The sequence below is a fragment of the Mus musculus genome, chromosome 1, assembly GCF_000001635.26.
Source record: "Mus musculus strain C57BL/6J chromosome 1, GRCm38.p6 C57BL/6J".
NCBI lineage: Eukaryota > Metazoa > Chordata > Mammalia > Rodentia > Muridae > Mus > Mus musculus.
The window spans coordinates 90,198,962-90,216,771 of record NC_000067.6 but is presented as its reverse complement, the minus strand read 5'-3'; the positions used below and the strand labels follow the sequence as shown (position 1 = coordinate 90,216,771).

The following is a 17,810-nucleotide window of genomic DNA, read 5'->3' as shown; positions in this document are numbered from 1 at the left end:
AACATCAAAGGATGTAGCAGGCATTAATACAAGTTACAGCCCTAGGTAAAACTATCAGGCATCAAGCCCTTTACAGGATATTGGTGCCCTGCAGCTGACATGGTCAACATGCCCCTTGGGACCTCTAAGGCTACTGGCTGTGACTGGGAAAGTCCATGTGCACAGGGGCTTTCCTATAGAAGGGCAGCTGCAGGCTCTCCAGATCAGTGCTCCTGGCTTTGATCTATCTGTGCATGGGCTAGCAGCCCCCAAGCAGATTGTCCTCAGAGCTGAGACAGGTAAAGGCAGCTTGGGGAGCCAGCCTATCTCTGAGCTCCTGCCTGGTGTTCCTTTAGCTCCATGGAGAATTAGTGAGGGTAGGAACCCCCATTTCTAAAGGACACTTTCAAACTCTTCGTAGCATACATCAATGCACAGGCCAGGAACTTTCTTACACCCTGCTTTCCCTTAGGAGGGATCCAAAGCCTTTTTTTTTTTTTTTTGAGACACAGACTTACTACACAGGCCTGGCTAGCCTGGAACTCACTGTGTAGATCAGGTTGGCCCTGGCCTCAACCTCACAGAGATCCACCTGCCTCTGACTCTAGAGTGCTGGGCCTGAAGGTGCTTTGGGCTTGGAGAGTCATACAGCATACACAGCTCGCTGACACCTAACCTCATGCCCTCAGCAGGATGGTCTGATGGACATGTGGCTGGGGAAGACGGCAGGCAGATGTTTGTTAAGATAAGGACATGATTTCCTGAGTAGACAGTGGGCAGCACAACTTTTACAGCAAGTTTCACTCAACAGCCATTGAAATGCACCTACCTCTGACCTGCTCATCCTCCCCTGAACTCAAATGTTTTTGAAAATGTTCCTTCAGGAACCAAGGAATAGCACCCACCCTGCTCAGATCCATCCACCCAGTCCCATGGTTGGGCTCTCTGGCCGTTCTCTCCCACTGAACATCTTCTTCTTGCCTGTGTCTGACATGTTTTTCCATGTGTTAGTGCTATGCATGCCATCCAAAGCCCAAACATGCTTTCAAACCCAAAGCACACATGAGGTTTTAGGAAACAAAATCTTTATTAAAAAAATAACTTACAAATCAACAGAACGCTCTGTTTCCCTTGTTCACGGGTTTGCAGCCCGAAGTGTAACTCTACAATATGGTTCATGTAACAAACTGCATTGCTGGGCAGTTGTTGTTTCATATGCTGTGCCAGCATTAAACATTGCACAGATATAAAACTATTGTAAATAAAACCTTTCAGCCGAGACTGGCATAAATTTATATATATTTTTATATTTATATATATAATTTCAAATCAGCTAACAATTAATGTCATCCTTAGTCAAAACTCAAGTCCAGCTAATCTGAGGCCTACATGGTCTGAATACAACAGCCTTACACCTCCCATACAATATTTAAAATATATTTAGCTTTCAAATACATTTATAAGGTACATCCATAGTGAGAAAATAAAGTCTTAAAACTTAAATACAAAAAGTCACCAAGTAAAAACTTGAAGAAACACAGAAGATTCTACTGTACACATGTCCATAAGAGCCTGTCCTGGTGCTGGCTTTGATACGCAGCTCTGGCTGCACAGCACAGCACAGCGCAGCACAGCACAGCACAGCACAGCCCTGCCTGCTGCCAGCTGCCAGCTGCCAGCTGCCAGCTGTCAGGATGGGCATCCAGGCGGCAGCCATCTTGGCTGGAGAATGAGAGACAGGAAGCATGGTCACATGCCTTCTCCTCTTCATACCACTCAAGCAACCAGACCCAAAGCTACATTGCTTTCTTGAAGAAACCACAGGACCCAGCCGCCCCATTTGCAACATGCACGTGTCCCCCCGACCTCTGCAGAATGATGGATCACTTGGTGTTCTGTTCCAGGGCAGAGTACTCTGTCTCTGACACTCTGGAGGCATCAATGAGCTTGGTGAGACCTGTTTTGGCCGAGTACTTGAAGATGAAGGCCTTCATCAGCTCGTACCTGTAGTTGCGGTTGATGAAGCTGTAGAGCACGGGGTTGACACAGCAGTGCACCAAGGACAGGCACTGGGTGACATGCAACGCTGTAAAGAGCACATTCTCCAGCTGACAGGTAAACGGGATGTAGTGTAAGATGGAGAAGATGTCCAGCAGAACCACAAAATGGTACGGCAGCCAACATACCAGGAAGACCACCACGTAGGAGAAGATGATCTTCCGGCTACTGTGCTTCTCCTGGTCGCCTGATGCTGACATGGCTCTAGCGAGCAGGAAGTAGAAGATCGCAATGATAGTGAAGGGGACAGCAAAGCCCAAGATGACAGAGACCAGCTCCATGCCGATCAGCCACTCCTTGATGCTGTGCTCGGGGTAGAAGGACCTGCAGTAGGTCTCATTGTTGGAAGCAGATGTGACCGTCTTCAGGTAGTAGGTATCAGGCAGGGACACAAAGAAGGCCAGCAGCCACACCAAGATGCATACAACACGGCGTACCATCTTCTTCTTATAGCTGGAGGTGCCGGTGAAGTAGGTGATGGAGAGATAGCGGTCCACGCTCATGCAGGCGAGGAAGAAGATGCTCCCAAAGAGGTTGATGGAGAAAATGAGGTGTGTGATCTTGCATGTGAGCTCCCCCATGGGCCACTGGTTATGCTGCACGAGACTGACCACCCAGACGGGGATGGTGATGACGACCCACAGGTCTGCAATGGCCAGGTTCAAGATGTAGCAGTGCGTGTCGTAGCCTGTGGTCTTAGCCTGGATATTCACCCAGACCACCACAGAGTTGGCAATCATGCCGATCACGAAGATGAAAATGTAGATGAAGGAGAGGGTATACAGAAGCACGTTCTTGTTAGGCATGGTGGGACACTGCACAGTGTCCACCACAATGCAGTCGCTGCTGTTACATGGCCAGTTGATGTCAGAGTAGTTGCCAGGCTCTGCATAGTCAAACAAGTGCACATCCATGGTCTTGAGGAGAGCGACCAAGTGACCTACAGCAAAGGCAAGCAGGAGAGATCATCATGAGAAACCTCGGGTCTCAGTCAACACTGAGGATGCTCACGGGTTTTGCTTTTGCTCTTCGATGTCTTCACAAAGAAAGGAAAGAAAACAACTAACTTAGGCTGCAAGAAAGAAAATCAAACACAGCCCAGCTAAGGTTACATGGTGCTGGGGAGGGGCTGTGTTTGTTTTCTGTGGCTTTTCATGGCTGTGTTATGGAGGCATCAGCTTGGCTGTGTCCTAGGTGTGAAATCAGCATGATACAGGGTCCAAAGAAATGTCAGATAGTAGAGCCCTGGCCACAGCAGTGCTGATGGCCTGGCCTGTACTTCAGTAGGAGTCCACAGAGCCATTTTACTGACATTCCCAAGAGAGGCAGGGTTGGTTTGCTCCTGGCATGAGAATTGTTAAGTGTGCTGCTTTGGTGTCTTAATGGAAGCACTCCAAATCCTCTCCCGATTTGCGTTTAAAAGTGGGACACTGTTTCTTTAGCCCCCTTTGCAATATCCATCTGCCAACCTGGATCCTCTCCGGATCCTCTGCTTCCCCTGAGTGCCAGCAAGTGTGGAGTGCCCCGCCATAGGACTGTACCCCAAACTTGCAGACCCAGGGCTTGCTTGCTGGGAGTTTTTAGCCGCGGGCAACCAGCCAGCTGCCTCCAGCTCTCAGACTTCGCCTGGGTTCCCATTCCTTGCCCACTCAATTGACTCCAGAGTGCCAGGAGCCAAGACTGGAAGTATATAAACCACCAGCCACCTGCTGTATCTCTGGAGGGTTGATGAGCTCTGTTGATTGACGTCCCCACTGACCTGCCTGACCTGAGGCCAACACTTAGCTGTCATCACATCACACCTAGTGAGAATTTGGCTCCAGGGTAGCACTATGCCTAGGGTGATTTCTCCACATACTCTATAGGAACTGCTGGGAGCTGTCTTCTATTGCCCATCTGTCCATAGTTCTGGGACAATTGCCCTTGTCATTCCCCGCCACCCCCCCCCCAACCCACACTGCATGACTAGAATGGAGAGACATCCGGTCCTAATGATGGCACCTATCACTGGTGATGGCTGAAATAGAGCCAAGCTTGTCTTTCAGGTTCATTTGGGATGGACTCCAGGTTATGCATGAGAACTCCCACAGGACAGCATTTAGTGGGTCAATGCCTCGGTGGCGGTGGCTAACCCCGCGGTATGAAAAACCACCAAATCCAGGATTTGCACATTCCTGGGTTGGAATTATGGCTTCTCAGTCATGTCTAAGCTAAGATTTAACCACCCGTGGCTACTGTCCCAGGACAGAGGGCACAACCCAGAATCTGGGAAGCAGCAGTTACTCCACACAACTTCCCCTCCAGCACCTTCCAGGACTAGAGAAGAGAGGACTGTCCAGTTTAAAGTGGCCAATTATCCCCTTTAGGAAAGCCCAGCCCCACTAACTAGAATGCCAGCAATGTGCTCTTAGGAATATTAAGGACCCAGCAGAAGGGAAGTCAAGGGCTGGTGGAGGATAGCTAGTGACAGGGCTTTCTCCTTCAAGACAGCAGCAGTAGGATCTTGAAAAGAGATGACATCTGATGCCACCCATGATCACCTCAAGTCTTCAACCCACAGCAGGTGACCCACTCCTAAATCCCAGTTAAAGAAGACTGCCTGCAAGCTCTGAGGGGGCTTCCTGGTAACCTAACTAGACCCCCGTGTCCTCAGCTGCTGATAGAAGATCTGGTCTTCTGTGGCAGCTTCATTCCCTTCCTATTCAGAGGATCTCCTATGGTAGGAGAGGATGCTGGTCCTCAGAGATGTCCTGGCATGTGGACCCCAGGCCCACACACTTTAGAAAGTGCCAGTTCTGTCCTAAGTCCCAGTCCTGAGAACTACAAGAGGACAACAGCTGTCTGGGTTGCAGAGAGTACCTTCTAAAAGATGGGGCCTCTGTAACTGACCAGACTGGCCTCTGGAAAGAGTGTTAACCCCAAGTTGCCTAGAACTGCTACATATACAGACACCCACACAATACACACAGACACACAATACACACACAAACACACACACACAATACACACACAGACACACACACAATACACACACACACACACACAAATACACAGACACACACAGAGACACACACACAGAGACACACACACCACACACACACACCACTCACACAAATAGACATACACAGAGAGAGACAGACACATACATACACACACACATAGAGACACACATACCACACACACACACACACACAGGCACTGACTTTCCACTCTGAACTTATGACTGGGAAGGAACCAAGGCAAGAATTCTGTCCTGCACGACTCCAGGGCAAAGATCCTTTTTTCCTCTTATTCTATTACATTAAAATAAGACACAGGGTGACACACATCTATAAACCCAGCACTCAGGAAGTGGACGCAGAAAGATCGAGAGTTCAAGGTCATCCTCAGCTACCTAAGAAGTCTAGCCTGAACTACAGGAGACTTGGTTTGAACAGACCTCTCAGTCTACCCTGACCCAGAGTCTCTAGAGAACATCAGAGGTTGGAAAAAAGACCTTCCCAGGCCCACACTATATAAAGGAAGGACTACAATGGGGACCTAGGGACCGGAGGATGCTTGACTGGCAGTGGTGTGAGCCTGTCCTTGAGCTACTGGTCCAGACTATGGCTTTAGTAGTCAGTCATGGAGGCTGAAAACCAAAAGAAAGAACTGGCCCCAAGCCTAGGTAGCTTGACCTTGGGTCCTGAACCTGTCTTCCTGTTCTCTCCACACCAGGAGGCAGCCCCTTACCCCCTCCATTGCCTTCAGTGCCCAGGCACGCCTAGCCCTGGAAATGGTCCAAGAAGGCCCCGTGCGGTGCAGGGGACAGATGGAGATGGTATCTGCCTTCTGCATCCCTCCACTGTCCCTGCAGATTCAACTCTCGTTCTCATGTGCACCTGCCAATCTCAGCTTCTCTCAGGTTCCAGAACAGCAGTGGATGGTAGCAGGGGCTTGGGGATCCCCATCCAGCCCTTTGTTTTTTTACCATTGGGAAAAGAACCTTGGTCTCATGACCATTGGGTCCCAGAATCACAGTGGTATTTCGGGGGCAGGTACAGATCGCCAGCCTCCTGTTTGTCCCTACTTCTGAGGTCCCTTGGCACTGTGGAAAGTCTCAGACAGGGACGGAGCTGTTATCGTCCCATTCTGAAGGACAGGGCTTAAGCTGGTGACTCCTCGTGGCACTGTGACAACCAGTCACCTTCAGTGGGCAGTGCACAGTCCAGGGGCAGAGAACCTCATCCTGACCACTGCTGCCTGATTGGATGTTCCCTCCCTGCCACAGAAGGCTCCTGGAGACCAGGCAGAAGGCAGCAACCAGACCCTTTGTGCTTCAAACAAGTGACTAAAGAAAACAAAAACGAAGATATCAAAGGGCCACCTCAGCCTGACCTTCATCACTTGGACATCTTTCCTGCATTAGGTTTTAGAAGCAAATAAGAATGATTTCAGAAAAGAGCCAATGACAGGACAATCCATCTTCTTGGGGACAACAGAAACTGTGTGTCACCTGGGTGTGGTCTGCAGTCACAGCACCTATGCAAGACATCAGGAGTATGCCCTCTTAACACCAGTGATGTCTGCCCCTTGATGAAGCCAATAGCCCTCCTCCATTTCTTGCTTATCCCTCAGCAAATGACCTTCAGCCTTCTTGACAGAAACAGAATCATGACACAGCAAACTGAGGGACATCTGCCCATGATCCTTGGACTCCAGTCCTGGACAAAGCTCTCAGAGAAATCTGAAAGTGAAGGCCAATTGGGGAAAAGGGAGACTCTGCCGACCTCCCAGAGAGCCCTGCATGGAGACCTGGCCTCCCTCCAGCAGACAGAGGGGTTCCCAGGAAGTTCATGAGGAACAAGTTATATTTCATACAAACCTGCTCCTTGAGTCCAAAGTTAATGTCTCTTGGCCATCTCTTGCTGTTTATGCTGGCCACACGGAGGACTGACAACCAAGGAGACCAGAAAAAGGTTTCCCCATCCTGCCCAGTCACTCAGGGCTGCAATCAAGCCTGGTTCCTTCCCTGATGTCTTTAGGCCAGAGGTGAAGAGTGATTTGTGGGGTGTCCTCTGCATGTGGCCTCATCTTTGAACACTCAAAAGTCCAGCCCTAGGAAGGCATGGATGAGACCCATTTCAGATGCTTCCTGGGAACCACACCTGGATAAGAACTGCAGGGAGTTAGGGAGCCTTAGAATGATGGCTTTATTCTATGGTTTTACAAGTTTACAAACTTCTTCTTGAGATGCCCACGTGGTCTCAACCATGCATTCTAGGTATCTACTGAAGTGACATTTGTTTACCAGCAAAAACCGTGGGCAGCATAAATATCCAACAATAGCAGACGAGCAAGCACATCTAATGTGTGGAATACAACACAGCTGTGAGCAGAGAGGGGGCGGGGATGGAGAGAGAGAGAGGTTTAAGAACAAGGGGAGTAAATGAATGTGTGCTGCTGAGCAGAAGGCTAAGAAGCAGATGTGCTGCCCTCAGCACAATCCCATTGATGTGGGAGAAAAGGCAAAATTATGAGTGTTTTATATGCAAATACATGCATAGAAAGACACAAAGACCCACAATGAGGGTAAGGCTTTGGGCAGGGAAAGTAAATAGAAGGCAATCACAGAGGCAGCCTCGCCTTCCTCCAGAAACGCCCAAATTATTGCAAAGCTTACATCAAAATTATGTAAATTTTAACAGGGGAGGGAATGAGCCACTGCACATCAAAGGTTCCTGCTCTGTTTTTCTGGGCCACAGACTTCACCAAAACCGAAAGCCTCCTCCAGAGGCCGACTCCTACCGAGCTCATTCACTCTTGTCTGTCAATGACTTTGTCAATTATCTGCACACAGACAGCACTCCCATCTGTCCAGTTCTGCCATGGGTCCACAGCCACACGCCTCCCAGGACCAACAGCGAAGAGGAAGATCCTTCCTCAAAGATCTGACTCTCGCTTCTAAGGTTCGCTACTCTTCATAAAATGTCCTGGATAACACCCAGCTGCCTGCGGTATCCAGCTGTTTTCAACTGGCTCGCCTAAGCTCCCTAGCATGCTGGGACAGCACCAGAATTAGAAGCATCCAAATTTAGAGTCTCCATGGGGTGGTGGTTTGGGCTGCAATCCATATGTCCTTATCCCCAGATAGATCCTCCGAGGGACTGCCAAGTGTGTTCAGGTGCCTGGATAAGGTTCACCAAATTGCCTCAATGTGTTCGCCACATCCCCATCGGAGAAGAGAAGAGCCTTCTCAGCCTGCCTCTGCCTCACCCCTCCCTTCCACAGGCTTCACATCCCAATGCATCACAAAGCTCTCCTCATTGCTACCTCTACACTTCCTCCCTACTGGGTCTCATTCACCTTTGTTCAACCAGTGGAGCAAAGTGACCTGAAAAAGCGCTCAGTCAGTCGTGCTCCCGGGAGGCCAGCAGCCTGAGGTGCACTGGTTATCCAGAGAGACTCAGCTGCAACCCTTTCCCAGCTGACATCAGTTGATCTCCTCTTGAAGGCACTGCTCTGGGACACGTGAAGCTGTCAAGCCATATCCACCTCCCCCAAACACCCACCATCCAAACAAGGCTATCCAGGAGGCACAAAAGCTTACTGCTCTCCTGGGCATGGGTACATCCTTCAGTAGTAAGGTGGGGAGCCTTCAGGAGAATGGAGGCAAGCCAGGGACATCATAGAGCATCGATGAGAGGCAAGTCACTGTCTCCATGAAGGAGAGAAGAGAGCAGAGGTGGGCCTTGACCTGTGGGCAAGGAGATCTGGCCTTAGCCTGTCTATGCCAGGGCAGGTTTAAGGAAACGCCATGGCTTTGGGACAGAGAAGGTTTAAAGACAGAAGTGCCACACAGTTGAGAAGGCCTGACCCAGATGCCCTATAAATAGGCTTGCTGCCTGGACAGAAGCCACATAAGACAATGTGATCCCAGCCCCAGGGACTTAGAACCTACTAGGAAACAAGAAAACTTCCTTTACAGTTTACTCTTTTTTTTTTTTTTTTTCCAGAAAAGTTTACTTTTCTGCAAAGTGTGGCCTGTGTCCCACAGAGAACTTCCTGGAGAAATTCTCTGTGGACTCAAGTCTGGAGGTAGGTATTTATCCAGCCTGTCTTCCCTATCTACACCTTTGAAAACAGTTCAGGGCAGCTGATAAGCCACGAGGGATGCACACATTAGTAACTAACGGGCTGTAGCTTGTCCATGCTCCAGCCAGTAGGAGCTGTGCTCAACAGCTTCCACTTGGGTCCTGTGTTACAGGCACAGTGTTTTCATTTGGCTGGGACAGTCTACAGAGAGCCTTTCACTGAAGCAGGAGAGTCTGACTGTCACCTTTGCAGAACCGTGAGGCCACTGTCCATCAGAGAGATGACGGCTGCAATGTTGCCCATTAATCGACCCCCCTACTTAAGTCTACTTGAAACACACACCCAACCAGCGTGACACCCACCCAGGCAAATCCTAGTCTTGAGTGCAGAAAGGGACTCTTGTCTATCCCCCAGTACTGAGCCAATGAGAAACAATGCTGTCCTGACCACACATTCATTGTGGCCCTGAGTGACCTCAGTTCATGTAAGTAAGGAACTGCTTTGAATTATTCAGGAACTCAAAGAAATAATAAATACGGAGAGAAAAATCCACACCCTGATTCTGATACAGGCCACCTATCCCCAGGGTTCTTGGCTGAATTTCCCACCAACACATGAGACAGCCTTCTACTACCATGGGAGCACTCACAGATAGAATGAATGTCCCATCCAGAAACCGGATCAGAGCCATTGTGCTCAGCCCAAGGGAGCAGAGCTGCATCTAGCAGAGAGATCTAGATGTTCCTGTACATACAAAGGCTGCCAGCTGGCAGGATAGAGCCAGAGTCTGCATTCCCACCAGTTTAGGACCTGGGCAAGACAATAGGAGGTTCAGGTTCCCAAGCCACACTAAGAAAGCTTAGGCTCTTCTTATATACCAACCTTCAGGCTGGCAGAGATGACAGAAAAAGACGCCAGCTATTTAGCAGACACAGCCTTCAAACGCAGCTTTCCCAAGCTGCCCAGGGCTCCACCTGGAGTGGCTCAAGGCCACCTGAGACAGTCTCCATATCTCCCAGCCGTGGGCTGGGAGAACAAAACACTGCCCACAGCCAACCTCCTTGTTCTCTGCAAAATTGTCACCATAAAATTCTACAGTCTCTGGGATGTGTTTATAAGAAACAATTTTTTTTTTTAAAGTGAAGTTTGAGGGAGTGTAGGCTAACCATCTCTCTTCAAACAATTCTAAGTGAGTGGATTTTTAACAAGGAAGGCATCAGAAGGCTAATCCCTGCAGAAAATATCCTTGCCCGACACCTGGTCCCACTTGCTTCTTTCTTTAGGCTGTTTGCTTCCATTGTAACAGCAGAGAGGTGCCCCAGTGCCTGGGGAGTTTGAAAACAGTCATTACTACTTGTCTATCAATTTTATCTAAGCACATAGATTTCAATTACCAGACTTTATGTTTGTTTATTGTTTATTTTATTCTGAGACATAATGTGTAGGCAACATAACCCAAGCTGGTCTCAAACTCATAGCAATCTTCCTGCCTCAGCCTCTGGAGTTCTGGAATCACAGGCATGCACCCAGCCTAACAGGCGACAAGAAACATTTTAATACCTGATTGTCCTTAAGAATCCCTGGTTGCTTAGCTGAAAAGTACAAATGCCTTTGGGGGCCCAAATTCCATTCTGTTTGCTACAAGATCTCAGAAAAGTAAAAGTTCTAAAGTTGTTGGGGCCCTTTCCCCCTCCTCCGTGACTCTAAAAGTTTATAAAGGAGTGGCCCTTCAGACTCAGCTCTGAGTAACTGCAACCAACTTCCCTGTGTAGATTTGAAAATTAGAGCACTCTGCCTCAAATCCTCACACAAAAAGCCACTGTTCTGACTAACCAGGGTGTTTCATGGTCTTTCTTTCTTCTTCTTCTTCCATTTTTTTTATCCCATTTAGAAAGCCTACCCTTGGCCAGCTCTGGGTCTGATTAGAAATCATAATACTTTCTTAGCTCCCTAAGGGTTTGCTAATAATACTGGATAAACTCCCCTCCAAAGCCCTGACTCAGTTAAGCACAAGCATGCAGCCGTGTAGCTTTCTGGAACTTTAAAATATATGTGTGTGATTGCACTGTGCATGCCCCTTTAAAAACAAACTGGAGGAACCCAACAGGCAGCTAGCAAGCAGTCGGACTTCCCCAGCTTTTACACCTCTGCTCCCAGACAGATCCTTCCAGCCCCTGCTGCCTCCTGGAGGCAGCAGCTGAGCTCAGCAGAGAGCAGCACAAAGTGTTCACCGCTCAGACTGGGGGAAATTAGAGCAAAATGTTTCCAAGCTGGAGCCTGTGCACAGCTCCCGATCGAAACAGGGTTTTCATTTCATTTGGGGCAGGCTTCTATTCAGATGGGAGAAAGACGGGGACTTGGGGGCTTTATCCATTTACAATCTGCAACGAGCCAGGCACAAAAAAACAGAACCACCCCCATCCCTCCTTTCTGGTCCTATCCATTGAGCTCCACATTCTCCTGAACTAAATAAAGACCACAAAGCCAGCATCTGCTCCTTCAAAGAAAAACAAAGTTTCCATACTGGCCACAGCACAGACTGGGGTCTCAGGGATGCCACTAACCCAAGACACCTTTAAAAAGATGCTTGATCCTACCTCACATCGAAACAATTAATTAATCTGTTTGTGAGCAAATGAATGGAGAGACAGAGAGAGAAAGGGGAAGAGACAGCCAGTCTGCCTTTCACAGTGCCTCATTTTCCTAGTAGCTAGCAGCCAGGAGTCTTGGCTGACCAGGATCCCCTGACCTCAGAGTCTCCCTCACTCCCAGCCACCCAGTGAACCTTTATGCACCCTAACAAAAGTCAGCAACACTCACAGTTCACTTGGAGAGTAGATTTAAATTCAAATACTAGATTTCTTAGTGTCTGCTTTTTTTTTTTTTTGTCCCAATTGAAGTTGGACAACACTTTCTAGGAGAACAATAAATACTCAAAATTAGATTAGCAGGGGTGCCATGAAGAGATAAGATGAAGAGGAGCTAACATTCAATTTACAACTTCCAGAATTCAGGAGCTGTGAATTAATCCATCCCCACCCCCCAGAGCACGGAGTTTAAACTCATCCTAGACTCAGAATGCTCAGCCCAGTTGTCTGGTCCGCTGAAGGATGCCTCTGGGCATATCACATGCCTTTCTGGAAGTGCGCTTGTGGTTTTTACAGCCAATCTGATAACCAGAAGTAGGAGTGGGCAAACAGTGATGCCAAGCTCACCCCTAAGCTGGCTTTGGGCAACCTCAATGGGGCATCCCACATTCTCTGCAAAGTTTCCCTGCTTCCTGGAACTTAAGTACTCACAGAAACAAATCAGAGTCCAGTAGCAAACAAACATACACAGAGGTTTCCCTCCACAAATGACTGAACTCAGATCCCCCAAATCAGGAGCAGTAGCTTGCAATGCAGGCATGCAGCGTGCTTTGAGCTTTCCAATCCGGACCTGCAGGCTCTAAAGCCCCCAGCTCAGGGATCCAAGAGTTCTCAGAAAAAGCCCAGTTCTCGTAAGAACAGGAGTCCTGCCCCTTGCCGTAGTTGCTCGGCAAAGCTGTCGCAGAAGCAAGGCTTTCTTACTTACCTCAGGGCTTCCTGGGCTGTGGTTTGCCTTCCTGACGGTGAGCGCTGCAGGCTCCTTCAGTGCTGAGCAGTTTGTAGCAACTGAGATCTCTCAGGGCTCCGGACTTGCCTTTTATATACACTGCGGGAAAGTGCCTCTAGGTGGCAGTTTTGCAACCCTCGGCTCTCCTCCCGCCCCTCCTCTCCCACCACAGCGCGCAGGCATGCAGGCTTGTACAGGCGCACACGCCCTCCTGTAACCCTCTCTAGGTTGTTGTTTCCTGCACAAACACATTCTTGGGAGCCCTCAGATCCCTCCCTTTGCAAAGGCTAGATCCTATTGGGGGAAATGTCAGCAGAAGAAAAACCAAAAGAAGTCCTAGGACGTTCCAAAATGATAGAATATTGATCCAGTCTCAGGTATAGCTTTTAATAATCCCATGAGCACCGGGAGTTCCTTTGAATGCCTGTAGCTTCAGGGAAGACTTTGTTCCCAAGACAAATTACTCTGAACTTCTGAACTTCGATGTTGGTTTGTCAAGCTTGCTCTTTCTTTGTCGATGCCTCCTGGACAGAAGTCACATTTTGGAAAGGGGACGATTAATCGACCCTGTACCGCCATCACCCAGAAGTGAGGGAAAGTGCCTTTAGGTTGGATCCAGATTCTGCTGGAACTCTTACACAAAGTCCTTAAGGCCCTATTAAGACCGTGTTCCACGGAGTCGAGCAGTGCCAGTCACTGAAAAGGCCTTGTCGCAGGTGAGGTAGAGTCGTCATTGTGAGCTTAGCCAACTTTTATCGCAGTCCTCATCTTTATCAAAATCTACATTCTAATCGCGATGCACATTGCTAAGATTCCCTGTTTTGTTTTTTAAATGTGTCTCTTGCAATTCCCCATTTAGTAAAACTCAAGCACAAAATGACCCAATCTTTACTTTTAAAGCCGCGCCACTGTAACGCCTCCCCAAGTGCCCCCCACCCTCCAAAGGGCTGGTGGTCACTCTGCTCTCATGCCCCCCTGGGCCTCTGAAAGGCAGTTACAGCACCCACAGTTGAGGCGCGGGCTGTACGCAAAATCTGCCTTCACCAACACTTGCCGAGTCTATTTTCTAAGTCTCCGGAGAGTGACTGCTGAACACAGGAACCCGAGAACTTGGGGATCAGAGTCTCACGTAGGCTAGAGAGCTTCGGTCTAGGGAAAAACCTTAACAAAAGAAGTGGTTTGTTTAAACAGCCTTGCACTTTACTCCTGGCGGGGCAGATCCTGCTCAGTGAGCTCCTGAGGAGCACACCTGCTTTCCGGGCTGTGGGAGGGGTGTGTGTCTGCAAGGAGTAGTGTGAGATCTGGTGGGGGGTCATACGGCCTCCTGGGGAGTCTGTGACCTCAATGCAAGGGAGAGGCCCTGAGGCCTGTGGGCGGAGTCTGTGGCCCGGAGATGTGGTCTGTGGTCTCAAGGGTGGATCTGGGTCTAGCTAGAGGTGGGCGGTCCTACAGCCACAAAGACTGGTCTGTGGCCCCAAGGGGAGGGAGGTCTGAGTCAACAGGGAGGGTCTGTAAGAACAGGGAGTGTCCTATAGCATCAGGCAGGGACCTCTGAGGCCTCAGGGTCAGAAAAGGGTCTGGGGCCTCCGGACCCAGCTGGGCCGTACTACCCCAGGCCTTCTAGCTTTCATTCACTGAAGACGAGGCACTATTAGCAATCCGCCCCAGTTTGGGATGCCAAAGCGCCTGCGCATCGCAGCACGCCCAGGCCCGGGGCCAAATCCTCTGCAGGGAAGGTTCTTGACTGCCTTTGTCCAGAGCCCAGCACTGCCTGGGAGCAAAGCAGAGACCTGCCCTCGTGCGGCCATCCCAGGATGTCCACAACAGGGGCCGGCTCTGCTTCTCACCGCGACACATGGACCAAGGCGGACCTCAGAGAACTGGACTTCCCAGGGGGAAATGCGCTTGCTACAGCAGAGCCATATTGATGAGACCATGCACTTACTTGCTAAGAAAGAAGATGCAAAGTAATTTTTTAAAAAGTAAAAAAGTACACACCCACCCTGAGAGAGAGAGAGAGAGAGAGAGAGAGAGAGAATGAATCAAGGGTGAGCATGTAGTGTTTTCTAAGAAGGCATTGATGTTCCCCAGCTCCAGAAAAGATTGACTTGGTAAGGTTAAGCCTATTGGGCTGAGACACAGCATGAGGTCCTATTTAATGCCTCCATCCTTTGGCCAAGAGCCCACCTGGTGACCCACACAGATGACAGATTCAGTACACTGACCCAGCTGCCTGGAGCTCAGCTCTTCGGGTGCTACAGGCCTCTGGGTATCTCCCAGTCAGCTCCACCCCCTTCCATATACACCTAGGGTCTGAAGCCCATTCAGCAACAGTTCCCTCTGGAATCCGTTCTTGTGTTAGCATGCCATTACCTCCTGCCTGAATCCCACCCACTCAACACACTTTGACCCTTGAAGGGACAGGGCTGTAGCAAGCTGGGTCCTGCTCCCAGCCTGCAGAGAAAAGTGGAATAGTTGAAAATGTTGAGTTACTATGAATATGTCGGGAGATCTTCAAGCAGCTGGCCTGGGGACAAAGCATTATAATGTCCTTGTGCTGCAACCCAGGAAGACGCGTCATCTTCCAGTGGCCAGGCAGAACAGGAATGGACTGCTTCCTGCTGGACAGGACGTGCTCCCCCTCCCCCAGCCCCCAATTACTGCAATACCAGATCCCTTCCTTAGAGGTAAACTTGGTCAGTGCCTGACCCACAGAGGATATCCCAGCTGGATGGTCCAGACAGCTCCATCTCGGAACTGATTCTTGAGTCAACCCTCCCCACTTGGATGTCTCTGAGTGCCAGGCATCTATCTATACTAAAGGGACCTTCTATTCTTGCTGGGTGCCAGTCAGGATCTGAGGAACAGGTGCGTGTCAGGGGTAACTAAGAGAGATGCAGACAGGCTGACTCTTCTTCTCCCACCTCCGTAGGAGTCCAAACTCTCATGACATGGAGTTCTTTAAGAAATATAGGAGTCATCTAATGCTAATGATGCTTATCAACATCTGGGTGATATTTAGAAATGACCCTTAGACATAGCTAGGTGTGAGTGCTGGCTGCCTTGTGTTCTTCTGAGGGCCCCAGCCAAATTCTTCCAGGTACTCTTCACAGCTATCCTCCTCTCAGTTCCGTAGTGAGGAGATGGAGGCTCAGAAAGCGGGTGGCTGTGGGTGACCAGAGGGGCCATGCAAAACTGCCTTTGTCTGCCTTCACAGTGCCCCTTCCTGCCTAAGAAGCAGTAGTATCTTACGTTGGCACCCAAAAGCAGTAAGCTAAGAACTGAGGAACAACTCCTCAACTAAGGAAGGATCCCAAGAGAAACTGAGATGCAGGAAGGGAAAGATACCCAGGTGTGTGAGTCCAGGCACAGGTGTGTGAGTCCAGGCACAGGTGTGTGAGTCCAGGCACAGATGTGTGAGTCCCGGCACAGCAACTGCTCCATGTGGCCCTCTGCAGCCTGGTCAAGGGAACTAGGTCCCACTCTCATAGCCTCTAGCCACTGTCTAAGGCTTGCAGGCCATGATGGCTCCACCTACCTGCAATTAGACTCTGCAATCAGATCAGTGTTTTTCTCTGCCTGAGTAGCAAGCTACATTAAAACTGAGGAAGAAGTACAGAGAAACTAAGAGAGGCACAGCAACTTAAGAGCACCATGGGTTTCTATAGCATGTGTGGTGTGAGCTTTGTCCAGAATAGGAGTGTCCTGTAATACTCTGAATATCTGGGTTCTGCCCCAAGGCCTTTGTCCCTGACACTCTCCCAGTGACTGCTACATGGCTTCCACCATCTCATCACTCCAGAGGCAACTTTAAACACAATGTCTGTGGAGTGGAATTGAAGGTGGAGTGCGGCTCTTTGACATTTGTGTTGGTCACTTCTATTCTTCCCAGGACAAAATACCTAAGAAGCAACTTAAGGGGTGAAGGGTTGATTTGGTTCATGACTAGATCTAGAACAGTGCAGTCTGTGGTGCTAGACAAGGCAGGAGAACAGAGCATACATACATGTTCATATCCTGACAGAGAGCAGGGAACTCCAGCTGGAACTGGGATTGGGCTAGGGCCCAGCTCTTCCATCTAGGTCCTGTTTTCTGAAAGTTCTACAACCTTCTGAAACAGAGCCAGCAGGCAGAGACCAGGGGTTCCACCATGTGAGTCTGTGTGGTACATTTCACATGGAAACGCCCACAAGCCTTTAGTCAAAGCATCATATGCCTGACACTCTCTTGTAGCTTGCTTCCCTCATGGCATGTCCAGTGTCATCAGTTAGCTGTCTTCTTCCTGCTAGCATAGATGTTTCTTACATTCCCTCTCTGTGTCTGTCCATCCATCTAACTATCATCTATCTATCTATCTATCTATCTATCTATCTCTTATATACATATACACATGTGTGCATTCATGCTCTCTCTCTCTCTCTCTCTCTCTCTCTCTCTCTCTCTCTCTCATACACACACACACACACACACACACACATATATATACACATACATAGGGCTAGCTGCTTACCAACACTATGTAAATGAATCATACCCACAAAGCTCAGGTCAGAATCACCTGTCTTCCACCCCTCTCTGTTTCACCACCCACAGAATCATGAACTAGGTTGGGAACAGGCATGGGTAAGAGAGGATGGAGCTAAAGGTTTTAGGAAGACTTAAAACTTACATCTTGAAAAGGACTAAGGGCTTCATGGGTGCAGTGGTTTGAATAGGTATGGCCCCATAGACTCATTTGTGTGAATTCTTGGTTATAGGGAGTAATGCTATTAGGAGGTGTGGCCTTGTTGGAGCAAGTATGGCCTTGTTGGAGTAGGTGTGGCCTTGTTGGAGTAGGTGTGGCCTTGTTGAAAGTGTGCCACTGTGGGGGCAGGCTTTGAGGTCTCTTATATGCTCAGGCTATGCCCAATGTGGCACATAGTTCCCTTCTGCTGCCTGAGGATTAAGATGTTCTCCAGCACCATGCTGCCACACTTCCAACCATGATGATAATGAACTGAGCCTCTGAAACTGTAAGCCAGCCCCAATTCAATGTTGACCTTTACAATACTTGTCATGGTCACGATTGCCTCCGCACACCAATAAAACCCAAACGTAGGCAATAG

The 17,810-nt window shown here is 49.2% G+C and overlaps 1 protein-coding gene across 2 annotated transcripts; it reads right to left on the bottom strand.

The window, feature by feature from the left end:
- Positions 1–1,047: 1,047 nt before the first annotated feature.
- On the bottom strand, positions 1,048–12,792 carry Ackr3 (atypical chemokine receptor 3). Of its 2 annotated transcripts, NM_001271607.1 has the most exons (3): positions 12,685–12,792; positions 6,902–7,184; positions 1,048–2,977 (listed from the first exon to the last, which is right to left on the bottom strand). In NM_001271607.1, exon 3 carries the CDS (start codon positions 2,949–2,951, stop codon positions 1,863–1,865), a length of 1,089 nt encoding a protein of 362 aa, NP_001258536.1. In that variant the 5' UTR covers positions 2,952–2,977; positions 6,902–7,184; positions 12,685–12,792; the 3' UTR covers positions 1,048–1,862. The 2 variants fall into 2 exon arrangements, with proteins under 2 accessions (NP_001258536.1, NP_031748.2); NM_007722.4 differs by lacking the exon at positions 6,902–7,184.
- Between the last annotated feature and the right edge of the window lie 5,018 nt (positions 12,793–17,810).